Genomic DNA, 13,559 nt, shown 5'->3' on the forward strand with positions numbered 1-13,559 from the left:
AAAAACAGCAAAAAAAAAAAAAAAAAAAAAAAAAAAACTTCCAGAGAAGTAGATCCTGGAACTTCTACGGGAGGTGAAACACCACGAATCACCTTTGAGCACGTCATCTTTTCTTCTGGCTTTCAGGTTTAACCGCCACATGTCTCACTACTCTCTTCGGGGTCAGATCATGGCACACTGCAATAGCCTGAGAGCCCTGCTGGAAGGTTTCCCGACCATCAGAAATACATTTTTCATGGTGGGCCAACCACAGGAGAAGAAAGGGCTGAGGGACTCACAGGAAGGCCTCCAGGCTGACCCCAGGTGTGTAACTTCCTGAAGAGCCTGTTACTCTGCTTCCCAGACCCCACCTCTCCCGGAGTGGTGTGTGAAGTTTAGTGTGGAAACATTTTCTGCATTGACTGCACTTGGCCTTCATCTTCTGGTCCAGAAGGGCAGGAGAAAGAGTTAGCACTCCAAGGATAAGCGTACGTTTGTAACGAACCCAGGAGTTCTCTGTTACTAGGCTGTCAGACTGCCTTTTCTGTCTCTGCAGCTTTGTTTTCTCTTGGAAATCAGAGACTTTCATTAGTCACAACCTTTAACATAATCCAGTGTCTAAAATAGCAAATAAATAGGTAAACTTGATCTTAAGCTGTCCTGGCTTTAAATATTCTATCCAATGTGGCACAAGCAAAAACGAGAGAGAGAGAGAGAGAATGCCTTGGCTAAATTGGTGTCTTATTTTTCTCTAAATCAGTGCCTTCCCCTAATGGGGAAGATATTTATTTATTTATTTATTTATTTATATAGAGAGACTAAGTAATAAGAGCGGAAATATTTCTTTTTTTTTTTGAGAGAGAGATTTTCACTGTAGGGCGCGTGCGCTCGCCAGACAGACAGAGAGAGACATAGAGACAGACAGCGAGAAATCACCCCCAGGGGGGGATGGTCACGCCACAATCCCTTCTCCTCCATTCTCCTCTCGGGATCTTGGGCACGCACGCACACGCGCCCGGCGTGAGTTTTAAGCCACCGGGTCCAGGACACGAACCGCAGTCGACTACATGGGAGTCCAGCGACATAGCCATTACGCTAACTGCTGGTTCCCTAGCGGAAATATTTCTATGCTTCATTATCATACTTGATCTACTTTTCCAAATGTTTTTAACTTAGTCCTCCTAGAAGAAGCTCACTCATCTGGATAGGGAAGTTAGCTTGTCTTTGCAGTCAGTGACCACCTATGACCCCCTTCCCTTTAAAAAAAAAAAAAGAAAAGAAAAGAGAAAGAGGGAGCTGGCTCCATAACACCGTGGGTAATCCCTGTGCATAGGAATTATATCCTCCATGGCTGACTATGGTTCAAATCTCAGCCCTTGTGACTTGAAAAATATGCTAAATGTGTATGTGTGCATACCCAAGATCCTGACTGGATGGAGAAATGGCAGAAAGACGATTATGGCGTGATCACACCCCATTTGGGGAAGGAGGTTCTCTCCCTGCCTTCCCTCCCTCCTGGTGCTCACACACACTTTCTGAAAATCTGAAAAAAAAAAAAAGGTATTTTACAGTTGTGCAGTCTCCCAGGGAAAGCTGAAGCACCCCGTAGGTGAGCTTGCCTCTCTCCACTCTTACGGAATGGAGCTTTAGTAACAATAACGATGTGAATGTGCTGGGTGATCAGGCCCAACACCCATGCTCGGTCTTGTTCAGTGTCACAAAGAATTCATACTGCGGACAGGGAGGATAGCACGCAGTGTTTATCAAGGGAGGGAAAGTTTCTAACATAGTAGAAGGGACCCTGAACAGGTGGCCAAGAGGAGCTGGAGGCAAGGGGGTTTTATCTAGCATTTCCAACAGTGGGCTGGCTTTCTGATAAAGAAATGGCCTTTAGAAAAAAAAAAAAAAAAAGGTATTTTACAGTTGTGCAGTCTCCCAGGGAAAGCTGAAGCACCCCGTAGGTGAGCTTGCCTCTCTCCACTCTTACGGAATGGAGCTTTAGTAACAATAACGATGTGAATGTGCTGGGTGATCAGGCCCAACACCCATGCTCGGTCTTGTTCAGTGTCACAAAGAATTCATACTGCGGACAGGGAGTATAGCACGCAGCGTTTATCAAGGGAGGGAAAGTTTCTAACATAGTAGAAGGGACCCTGAACAGGTGGCCAAGAGGAGCTGGAGGCAAGGGGGTTTTATCTAGCATTTCCAACAGTGGGCTGGCTTTCTGATAAAGAAATGGCCTTTAGAAAATAGCTACATGGTAGTCTGAGAGATGTATTACCCTATTCTTTGTGTGGTCAGCAGAGCATGGCATTCTGTACTTATTAGAATTCACTGACCAGGGGCCAGCAGATGGAGTAGTGGTTACATCTCTGGACTCTCACAGCTCAAGTCCCTGACCGGTGCCTTGAAAATCACCCCATGTGTGCATGCCTAAGATCCCGGGAGGAGAATGGAAGAGAAGGGATTGCGGCATGGCCATTCCCCTGCCCACCTCCCGGGGGGAGGGTGTTTCTCGCTTTTTCTCTCACTGTCTCTGTGTCTCTGTCTCTCTCTGTCTCTCTCTGGTGAGCATACACTCCCTAAGGCAAAAATCTCTAAAAAAAATAATAAATACAGTGACTACATAGAAACCGTTACCTTTACCTATAGTGGTTTTGAATTCCAATGTAGCCAGGTTTCAGCTGTGAAAATTTAGCCACTGTGACTCCATCTTGGGCCTTTACCCTGTCTGTGTGCTCAGTATATCTCTCGCATTATTAGTAAGGAGTCATAAGTTCTTTAGAGACCTGCAAAAGGGATGTATATTGTACATTAGCCAGACCATAGAGAAAAAACATAGTCTTCATTAAAAGAAAAAGAAAGAAAGAAAGAAAGAAAGAAAAAACATAGTGACTTTCTTTCAGGGCCCCTACCCTATCTACCTGTAAGCGGGATCTAACCTCTATCTCAATAAATCTTAATACTGGCCTGGCCCTGGGGGCAGTGACTGGGCCTGGTGCATGCATGGGAGCCAAGTTCCGTGTGGCTGACTTTGGTTTGGGTCCCTACCCCGTAGCTTGAGGGACATATTGGGTATCTTCGTGTGCATGCCCCAAATCCTGACAGGATGGAGAAATAGAGGAAGGAGAATTGTAATGTAACCACACCCTATAGGGGTGTGTGTGTGTGTGTGTGTGTGTGTGTGTGTCTTTTTTTCTTTCTATCTTGCAGTTTTTAAAAAATGTGATCATAGATTGGATAGGTGGAAGGAAACGGAGAGATCATTTGTGTTAGACCCTCTTTTGCTCATTGGGTCATTCCTGTGCATATACATGCATTATCCAGCTACCACTTACCCGGCACTTACGTAGTACCAGCCACTTTGCGGTAAGCTGGAATTCCACAGGTGAATAAGACATTGATCCTGGCAAGACATTAAGTCTAATGGGGAAAAGCTCTAAGTAAACAAGTAAGTTCAAAGCATCTTAGAGGTCTATAAAAGGTCTGCAAGGGCACAAAATTGAAATCTTTAACTCTACCTCAGGGCCTCAGAAAGGAAGTCCAAGAGGAGGTGACAGAAAAATTGGAATGCACCAAGAAAATGGGAGTGATAAGTCAGGCAGGAGAATGCAAGAGAATGAAAGAAGTTGAAGTCTTAGAGCCCTTGACTGATAGCTGACTATCAAAATGGAAGTCAGGCCCAGCTGGACGCATGTAAAGTACCCACCTTATAGATTCGAGTATTTGGTCTCATGAGTTCAACCGGGCCTCGCTGGAGTAGACTTCAGGATTTATTTTATTTATTTATTGTTTTGGAGAGATTTTTGCTACCAGGCGCATACACTCGCTAGAGAGACAGAGAGACAGAAAACAAGAAATCACACCCTGAAGGGATGGCCATGCCTCAATCCTTTCTCCTCCATCCTTCTTTCGGGATTTTGGGCAAGCATCCATATGCATTTGGTGTGAGTTTTAAGTTGCTGAGTCCAGGATTCGAACCTCAGCGGACTATGTGGGAATCCAGCAACATTACCATTATGCTATCTGCTTGTCCCAACTTCAGGATTTATCTAATGGAAGAGTGAATTTGAAAGAATGAGGCAAAGATACTTTAGGAGACTGTTTTGCAAAAGGGCATGACTGGACACCTGCTATCCAGTGGGGCTGAAGCAAATCTTCCCCCTTTTACAAGAGAATCACTAACTTGCAAGTCTTGTCCTCTTCCTTTATTGTTTCTTGTGGATGACCGTACATTTCCTTAAGGTTAAGGGTAAATGTCATTTAAACTGGAACGCCTAAAGCCGTAAGTCATCTGGGCAGTTAATGTGTGGTCATTCCAGGGTTGGGTCCTAGGCCAGGGAAGTTGAGCAAAGTGAGTGTTGTCCAGAGTCCAAGTCCCATAGCCAGGCAGTGAATGAGCAAGACCGACACACATTCAAGTGTCTTTACTACGTGCATCTCCTGCTTTCTAACTCTCTAGATTTTAACATGTCCCTTTTAACTTGCTCATATAAGAGGAGTGCAGGGCCAGGGCCAGCAGGTGGCATGGTGGTTAAGGTGTTGGACTCCCACATGGCAAACTGTGGTTTGAGGCCTGGGCCTGCAGGCTTGAAAATCATGCCGGTCTCATGTGTGTACATGCACAAAATCCTGAGAGAAGACTGAAGGAAAAGGGATTGTAGCATTGGCATCCTCCTTGAGGGATGACTTCTTACTTTCCCTCTCTCTGTCTCTCACTAGTGAGCGCACGCACCCTATGACAAAAACCTAAGGATAAATACATTTTTTTCCATTTTTTTAAAAAGAGGTTTTTGCTAGAGGTCGCGTGCGCTCGCCAGAAAGATGAAGAGAAACAGAAAGCAAGAAATCACCCCCCCAGGGGAAATGGCCATGCCACAATCCCTTCTCCTCCATTCTCCTCTCGGGATCTTGGGCTCACATGCACACACACCTGGTGTGAGTTTAAGCCACCGGGTCCAGGACTTAAACTGCGGTTGACTACATGGGAGTCCGGCGACATAGCCATTACGCCAACTGCTGGCCCAGGATAAATACATTTTTAAAATATAGTAAATGCGTACGTCATTAACAGTTGTTTACATTAACCAGGGCTATGTCCTGTACATAATTGTACGTGCTGTACTTTTATCTAACTGGTAGCACAGTAGGGTGGTTTACACCAGCATTGCCACAATCGTGTGAATAATACATTACACTAGGATGTTAGGACAGCTGTGATGTCATTGTGTGACAGGAAGTTTTCAGCTCCATTTTAATCTCAGGGGACCACCACTGTGTATGCAGTCCATTGTTGACTGAAACTTTGTTACACGTTGCACGATTTAAGTGTGCCACTCCTGGACTGCAAGAGTCCCATGAATTCTGCAGGCTTAAAATTTGAAGACGCTGTGTAATCCCTTATGGGCTCTGATGTACTATGTCTAGTCCACAGAGATGCCCCTGAAACAGCCTGTGTCCAAGAGAAGCCCAGAGGGACTCTCCTCCCGAGAAAGAAGGCCCACTCCCATCATAGCCACAGATGACACTGGAGTCTAGAGACTAGAACGATACTCCAGGGGCACTGCGGCTGGGAGAGTGAAGGGACAGAGAGAGAAAAGACACCAAGATTAACTGAGCCCCACTATGTGACAGGCAGAGCCACTGCCAACCCAACAGCTACTTCGTACAAATCAGAAGTCACCCCTTTCCTGGGCAGGTGTAGCCCCACGCCAGGGTGCAGTGCTGGGCAAATACGATAAGGCTGAGTCTTGGCCACTGCTGGTTGTCTCGGAGCACACCCTGAACACCACCATGCGTCAGCCTTAGTGCCATGGACTGTACAGCAATGGACGAGCATCTACACACATCCAGTGTGAGTTTTAAGTCTCCGAGTCCAGGATTTGAACTTCAGTAGACTACATGGGAGTCCAGCAACATTACTGTTACACCATCTGCTCATCCCAACTTCAGGATTTATCTAATGGAAGAGTGAATTTGAAAGAGTGAGGTAAAAATACTTTGGGAGACTATTTTGCAGAAAGGCATGACTGGACACCTGCTACCCAGTGGAGCTAAAGTACATCTTTCCCCTGTTACAAGAGAATCACTAACTTGCAAGTCTTTTTTTTTTTGGAGAGGTATTTGCTGTAGGACATGTGCGCTCACCAGAAAGACAGAGAGAGAGACAGAGAGATAGAAAGTGAGAAATCACCCCCCAGGGGGGATGGCCACGCCACAATCCCTTCTCCTCCATTCTCCTCTCAGGATCTTGGCATGGGAGTCCAGCGACATAGCCATTACGCCAACTGCTAGCCCAGGATAAATACATTTTTTAAAATATAGTAAATGCGTACGTCATTAACAGTTGTTTACATTAACCAGGGCTATGTCCTGTACATAATTGTACGTGCTGTACTTTTATCTAACTGGTAGCACAGTAGGGTGGTTTACACCAGCATTGCCACAATCGTGTGAATAATACATTACACTAGGATGTTAGGACAGCTGTGATGTCATTGTGTGACAGGAAGTTTTCAGCTCCATTTTAATCTCAGGGGACCACCACTGTGTATGCAGTCCATTGTTGACTGAAACTTTGTTACACGTTGCACGATTTAAGTGTGCCACTCCTGGACTGCAAGAGTCCCATGAATTCTGCAGGCTTAAAATTTGAAGACGCTGTGTAATCCCTTATGGGCTCTGATGTACTATGTCTAGTCCACAGAGATGCCCCTGAAACAGCCTGTGTCCAAGAGAAGCCCAGAGGGACTCTCCTCCCGAGAAAGAAGGCCCACTCCCATCATAGCCACAGATGACACTGGAGTCTAGAGACTAGAACGATACTCCAGGGGCACTGCGGCTGGGAGAGTGAAGGGACAGAGAGAGAAAAGACACCAAGATTAACTGAGCCCCACTATGTGACAGGCAGAGCCACTGCCAACCCAACAGCTACTTCGTACAAATCAGAAGTCACCCCTTTCCTGGGCAGGTGTAGCCCCACGCCAGGGTGCAGTGCTGGGCAAATACGATAAGGCTGAGTCTTGGCCACTGCTGGTTGTCTCGGAGCACACCCTGAACACCACCATGCGTCAGCCTTCGTGCCATGGACTGTACAGCAATGGACGAGCATTTACACACATCCAGTGTGAGTTTTAAGTCTCCGAGTCCACGATTTGAACTTCAGTAGACTACATGGGAGTCCAGCAACATTACTGTTACACCATCTGCTCATCCCAACTTCAGGATTTATCTAATGGATGAGTGAATTTGAAAGAGTGAGGTAAAAATACTTTGGGAGACTATTTTGCAGAAAGGCATGACTGGACACCTGCTACCCAGTGGAGCTAAAGTACATCTTTCCCCTGTTACAAGAGAATCACTAACTTGCAAGTCTTTTTTTTTTTGGAGAGGTATTTGACTGTACATTTCCTTAAGCTAAAGGGTAAACGTCATTTAAGCCGGAATACTTGCCTGGCCAGGGAGATGGGTCATAACAGTACAGTGTGATACAGAATGCAATACGATAAACATAAAATGAAAGCACCCACCAAGAAATGGCCAATATTATCTGAAGGTTGGGGGTGGTGATGAGGAGGGGAAGCAAGGGAGGCTTCAGGGAAGAGAGGATGCTTAACCTGGAACTAGTGTTCCAGGTGAACAAGAGAAAAGGATATTCAGGTTTGCACACAGCACGGAGATGTGAGACAGCCTGTGGGCTTCTGCATGGACGAGCAATGAAGTACAGAGTGCAGTGGGCGGGGCAAGAGCCGAGAGTCTGGTGTTTGTCCTTTGGGTTGCCGGGAGAAGGGGACTGAGATGATTGTCAGTGACACCACTCAGAAAGCTACTGAAATTGTAGAGACAAGACATTTTGGGGACGTGAAATCAGCAAGGCCAAGTGCTGGCTTTCATGTGGAGCTGGGGGAGGAGGCTGTCACCGAGTCCCTGGCTGGGGTAAATCGAAAGACAGCAGCATGTAATGGGGACAGAGTTTTGGTTTCAGAAGATGAACAGGAAGTTCTGGAGACTCAGGTAGTGATGGTTGTTCAGTAATGTGTGAATACTTCCAGTCACTGAGCTGTACACTTTAAAATGATTAAAATAGTAAATTTCGTGTTATGCTTATTTTGTGGCAGATTTTTTTGTAGTTTTTTTTTTTAATTTATTCCATGAGTGAGAAAAGCAGAGAGACAGAGATAATATACAGCACCCATGTACAGGGTCTGGGCGCTGCAATCTACCCCCAGCCTCTGCCCGCCTGGATCCTCAGAGAGGTCTCCGAATGTGAACCAGCAACCTACGATGAGTCAGCCTGGCAGGGTGTCATGGTTTACTGCTGAGCCACCCTCAACCCCCAGATGTTTTTGGGTTTTTTTGTTTGTTTGTTTGTTTGTTTGTTAATGAGGGAAAAAAGATGGCAATGGTGTTAGGGGGAAGAGTCGTACAGCCAAATAACCAACCATGTCTCAAAAACCTCAGCTGTGACGCCCTCCCATCATGCTCCCGATTACTGCTGCTTTTTTTTTTTTTCCCTAAAGGTTTTTGCCATAGGTGCGTGCACTTGCTGGAGAGAGACAGTGAGAGGGAAAGTGAGAAATCACCCCTGAGGGGGAATGGCCGTGCTGCAATCCTTTCTCCTGGGATTTTGGGAACACATGCACACGTGCTCTGCATGAGTTTTAAGCCACCGGATCTGGAACTGGAACTGCGGTTGCTCATGTGGGAGTTCAGTGCCTTAACTACCACAGCACCTGCTGGCCCCTGACAAGTGCTTCTGGTTCCAGGCAAGCTCCCATCATACTTTTGATCACTGCCACCTTTGCATGTCTAGCTGCTTCTGGAAGGCAAGATCCACCAGGGCAGAGGTTGACTTTTCGTATCCCTGGTGTACACTGCTGAGTTTGACCCTGCTTGAAAGGAAGGGGCTGGGGGAGGGGGGTCTGCAGGAAGTAGAAAGAGTTCCAGCCAATGGTCTTTAACTCAGTCATGAAATAGCAGACCATGTCATTATCCGTGGGCAGGAATTTGATCTGGGGCTCATGGCTTGGAATTATTGGACAGGGAAATGGGCATGAGAGCTGATCAAAGGAAAGAAGTGACATAGCTCAGGCTGGAAACCATTACCTTGTTGTTGCATCAATGTAATTAGTGGTGTGACTTCCTCCAGCCGTGCTCAGTGACGCGCAACTAGTAACAGAAAGCTGAGTAGCTGGAGGGACTGGCGTTGAGGTTCTGGTAGGTAGGTGGGGCCTAAGTGCAAAAAAAGCAGAGATTGGCAGGTGCTGGGAAGAGAGCAGATCACGTGCTTGACAGTGAGGTCCATCTGGGTAGGGAAGGATGTGAGGGCCAGAAGTAATGGCAGATGGAAGAGGATGCGGAGGACTGGGTGATGTCAAGCATATTTTGTGGAGATGAGGGAGGTTTAGTGGGAGTGAATGAGTAGCAAAACTGGAAGAATAAAAGATTGGGTTGAGAAACTCAAGACTTTGAAGGGGTAAAGTTCCAGGGGATAATAGGTCTGAGGTGTGGTCCAGGCATGGGCAGCAACAAGGAAATAAAGATGGAGGGTGGGGTGATGTTGAGCAGGTCGGGGAGCTGTCAGGCCAGATGGCTGATGGGGCATCCATTGGGGGAGGGGAGTACTGTAAGGCTGAGAACCAGGCCACCCTCGGCACCAGCACCTAATGCTTTCAACTGCTCCAGCTTCCTGGAGAGATGACGGTGGCTAGCAGGCGTGGCACGGGCAGGAAATAATAGATGAGCACCTGGTAGAGGGTCCCAGGGCCCAGGGACATGTGCTCCTCAGAGGCCTTGCCTCAGCTACCCTCCGGGCGCAGCTGCCAGCCTACAGCTGCAGGCCCATGTGCTCAGACTCAGACCTAGCAACTTCTTATATTTGCTATTCAATGTCTCTTTCGGGTTCCATCGAACACCGTGAACTGAATAACAGCGATAAGATGGGATTACACTGCCTTTGATCTGCTCCAGGACAGAAATAGTCTTTGTGGTTGCTAAAAGAAAGGAGCGTCTCCAAACTAAGACTACGCTATTCCTGAGCTGAGAGTGAACGGATTAAAACCCTCAGACTTGAAAGGCAGGCTTAAGGCCCATGATGCCAGTGATTAACTTCAAACTTGAATGATTTTTAAAGTCTTATCTTCAGAATGTTTGATATTGAATATTTAGCCCTCAGTTCAAATGAATTACATTTTACTTTAATAAATGGGCAGGCCTTTCCAAAAGGCCCAGAAATAATTTGAATAATGTTCATGGGCAACCATCATGACAATCTAATAATTCTCCTGTGATTTCTAAAATGCCCCCTAGAAAGTCCGATCCTTCTGTGGAGAATCGTCGCAGCAGACAGCGGCAGTGGAATGAAAGCTGGGCTAATGTGAGAGGTCGAAGTAATGGAACCAATGCACATGAGGAGTAAAGGAGAATGGGGAGTCTAAAAACTTCTGCTTTTAGAGACTATGAGATTGTAGTTCCTCTACATGGAAAGAGGCACAGAGTTGGGGTAGAAAGATGTGAGGAGTTCAGTTTCTGCCTGTTTTTTTTTTTTAAGAGAGAATTTTTTTTCTTTAAGGCACATGCGTTCACCAGAGAGACAGAAAGCAAGAAATCACCCCCTGGGGGATGGCCACGCCACAATCCCTTCTCCTCATGGGATTTTGGGCATACATGCACATGCGCCTGGTGTGTCTTAAGCTACCTAGTCTGGGATTTGAACCTCAGTCAACTTCATGGAAGTCCAGCGACATAACCATTTTGCCATCTGCTGGTCCTCCTGCCTGTTTTCAGTGAAACAGTCAGCAGCACGACCGGCCAGGATGAAGTAAGTTGGAGCTCTAGAGGGGTCCAGGGTCCCATTGTGGACTCTGAGTCACTGGTAAATGGATGGTGGTTGCAGCCAGAAGGGCGGATGCTATTGGCCAGCGCTGGGAGAGGAGTGTGAAGAGCTGACACCGGGAGCACTGGGCAGGGGAGCTGCGGCATGAGAGTTCCACCTCCCTGCACACATCCTTCTGCTATTTTTCTGTCAGGCCTACCTTTTCTGGCATAACCAACATAGGCTGAGGGGCATTGGTCTCTGGTCTTCCCACGTAACCTAGAGTTCTAAAACATCTCAGCATGTCAGTTGCCCAATTCTTTTTGTTTGTTTTTAATTATTTATTTAGGGACCAGCAGGTGGCGTGGTGGTTAAGATGCTGGACCCTCCCACATGGCCGACCACGGTTCGAATTCTGAACCTGGTGGCTTGCTTTATCACTCTCTCTCTCTCTGTGTCTTTCTCTGGTCAAATTAAAATAAATGAATGAATAAATGAATTTTTTAAAAAAGAATTAATTATTTAATTTTATTTGTTATTATTTTTTTATTTGACCTGAGAGAGACAGAGTGAAAGAGAGAGGGAAAGTGAGAAATCAAGCTACCAGGTCTGGGACTCAAATAGTGGTTGGCCATATGGGAATCTAGTGCCCAATCACCATGCCACCTGCCAGCCCTCCCAGGTCCCCAATTCTTACCAAATGACTCTGAGAGCACCACACTCATCCTTCCACTCCCATCCATCCCCGGCCACTGTGCCCAGAGATGCCAGACATCATGATGCCTTAGCATAATGATAATAAACTTGGCAGAGCAACTCACAATTCATAAAACACTTTTCATGTCCTCTCTTTTTTTCTTTTTCTTTTTTTTGTCAGAGAGCATGTGCACTTGTCAGAAAGAGAGGGAGACCCTATAGCAAAAACCTCTCCGAAAAAAAAAAAAAAGAAAGAAAGAAAGAAAGAAAGAATGGAAGAGAGGGAGAGAGAAAGCCTCAATGGGGCATGGTCATACTGCAATCCCTTCTCCATTCCTCCATCCTGGCAGGTTTTGGGGCACACATGCACACACACCTGATGTGTTTTTCAAGCCACTGGGGCCAGGATTTGAACTGCAGTTGGCCATATGGGATCCAGCTCCCAATGCCCAGTGCTTCCTCACTGTGCTACTGGGCTGGCCCTTTTTAAAATGTGCTCTTTTAAAAATTATTCCAGCGTATGAGTTAGAATCACTACTCTCATTTTATGGATAAAAAGACTCAAAGAAGACAATTTGTCTAAAGCCACACAAATGTTAGTGATAAAAAACAGGACCCAAAATCATGGCCTTGGATATCAAATTCCATGCCCTGTTAACTACACAAATCACCACTTTCCTGCACATCAGAATAACACAGAACTGACGGCACCAGATCCATGCAAGTGGGATGCCTCACTCCTGAGATGCGGTAGAAAGATCATGGGCTTCCATGTGCACGAAGATCAAACACAGCCAAAGCCCAAGAAAGTATTTCTCCCTGGGGTAGGCAAAATTACAAAGAAAATCGTGGCAATGATTAATGTAAAACTTGGAATGGTGGTTCCTCTGGGGACTAGCAAGGAGGTGCTCATCCTCTTCAAAGGTGCCTGCCGGGTGGTGGGTACCTGAGCTTATGTGACTCCTTAAACCAGATATGAGACATTTGTATATAAACCCACAACAAAGAGACAGCTAACCTGCTGCTTCAGAAATGAGAAGGTAGTGGGAGAAGGTGAAGGGCAGAAAAGAAAGGAGGGAAAGAAGCCCAGAGGCTGGGGGCCCTGGCAGGAACAGTGGTGGTGAGAGAAAGAAGAAAGACCCGGGGTCCAGATCCCAGAGTCTAGGACCGTGATAAGCATTGCCACCCCACTTCCTCTCTTAGAGCTGTGTAGGCAAGCTCCACCTAACTTCCCTGGGCTTCCATTGCCTCGGCTGTGAAACAGGGACAAAAATAGCCCATCCTGAGGTTGTCAGAAGAATTAAGTGACAGAATATATAATGCCCCATATCGCAGCAGCCATTTAATTCATGCGTTTCCGTTCCTTTCTTGACACACCTCTTCCTCCCTCCCTCCAGACCCACTCCTTCCTCCAAAGCAGCTGAGCTAAAATCAGCCCAACCACCTTCTTCCTGTGGCACTGTTTATAAATAGCTCTGGCCACCTGGGAGCACTCTGCACAGTTGCTGCCTTCAAGCTTGGATGCTGGGCCTGCGGTGACAGGCCTGTCTGCCATTGGCAGTGACTTACGCAGGGCATACAACCCCTCTGGCTTAGAGGGGAATGCCCAGGTGACCACTGATGCTTTCTTCTCATGTCTAATGTCGCAGGAGTTTTCGGCCCCGGCCACGATGTCTGTTGTCAGCAGACGGAAAAGTCTTCCTCAATCTATGGTTCATCCCTCATCCTTCCGAAGTGCTGGCTATGTTCAAAACACTGCCAGAAGAGGTGTGTATTTTCTTACGTGCCCCAGAATAAAAACATGATTAAGCCCTTCAATTCTAAAGAATCTCTCCTCTCTCTCTCTTTTCAAAGATATTTAACCGAAATCTTTTTACAGCTCCAAATACTTTTCCCTGCTTTATTATCATTTCTCTTGGGCCTCATTATTTCATAATTTCTATTTCTCCCTGGTCATTAAAAAACATTTTCTTACTTTCTCTCTCTCTGTCTTTCTCTGATAAAATTAAAACATAAATAATAATAACAAATAAAATAAATAAATATATCTTTTAAAAAAAAACAACATTTA

General features: G+C 46.2%; 1 protein-coding gene across 1 annotated transcript in view; it reads left to right on the forward strand.

The window, feature by feature from the left end:
- Positions 1-13,559, forward strand: part of CCDC162P (coiled-coil domain containing 162) — a 185,821-nt gene that overhangs the window by 104,770 nt on the left and 67,492 nt on the right. Inside the window, exons 27-29 of the mRNA XM_027775129.1 lie at positions 127-303; positions 4,499-4,501; positions 13,138-13,255. Of these exons, the coding sequence (XP_027630930.1) occupies positions 127-303; positions 4,499-4,501; positions 13,138-13,255 (298 nt within the window). The remainder of the gene's footprint in view (positions 1-126; positions 304-4,498; positions 4,502-13,137; positions 13,256-13,559) is intronic.

Source organism: Tupaia chinensis, unplaced genomic scaffold, assembly GCF_000334495.1.
Source record: "Tupaia chinensis unplaced genomic scaffold, TupChi_1.0 Scaffold000527_1, whole genome shotgun sequence".
Classification (NCBI taxonomy): Eukaryota; Metazoa; Chordata; class Mammalia; order Scandentia; family Tupaiidae; genus Tupaia; species Tupaia belangeri.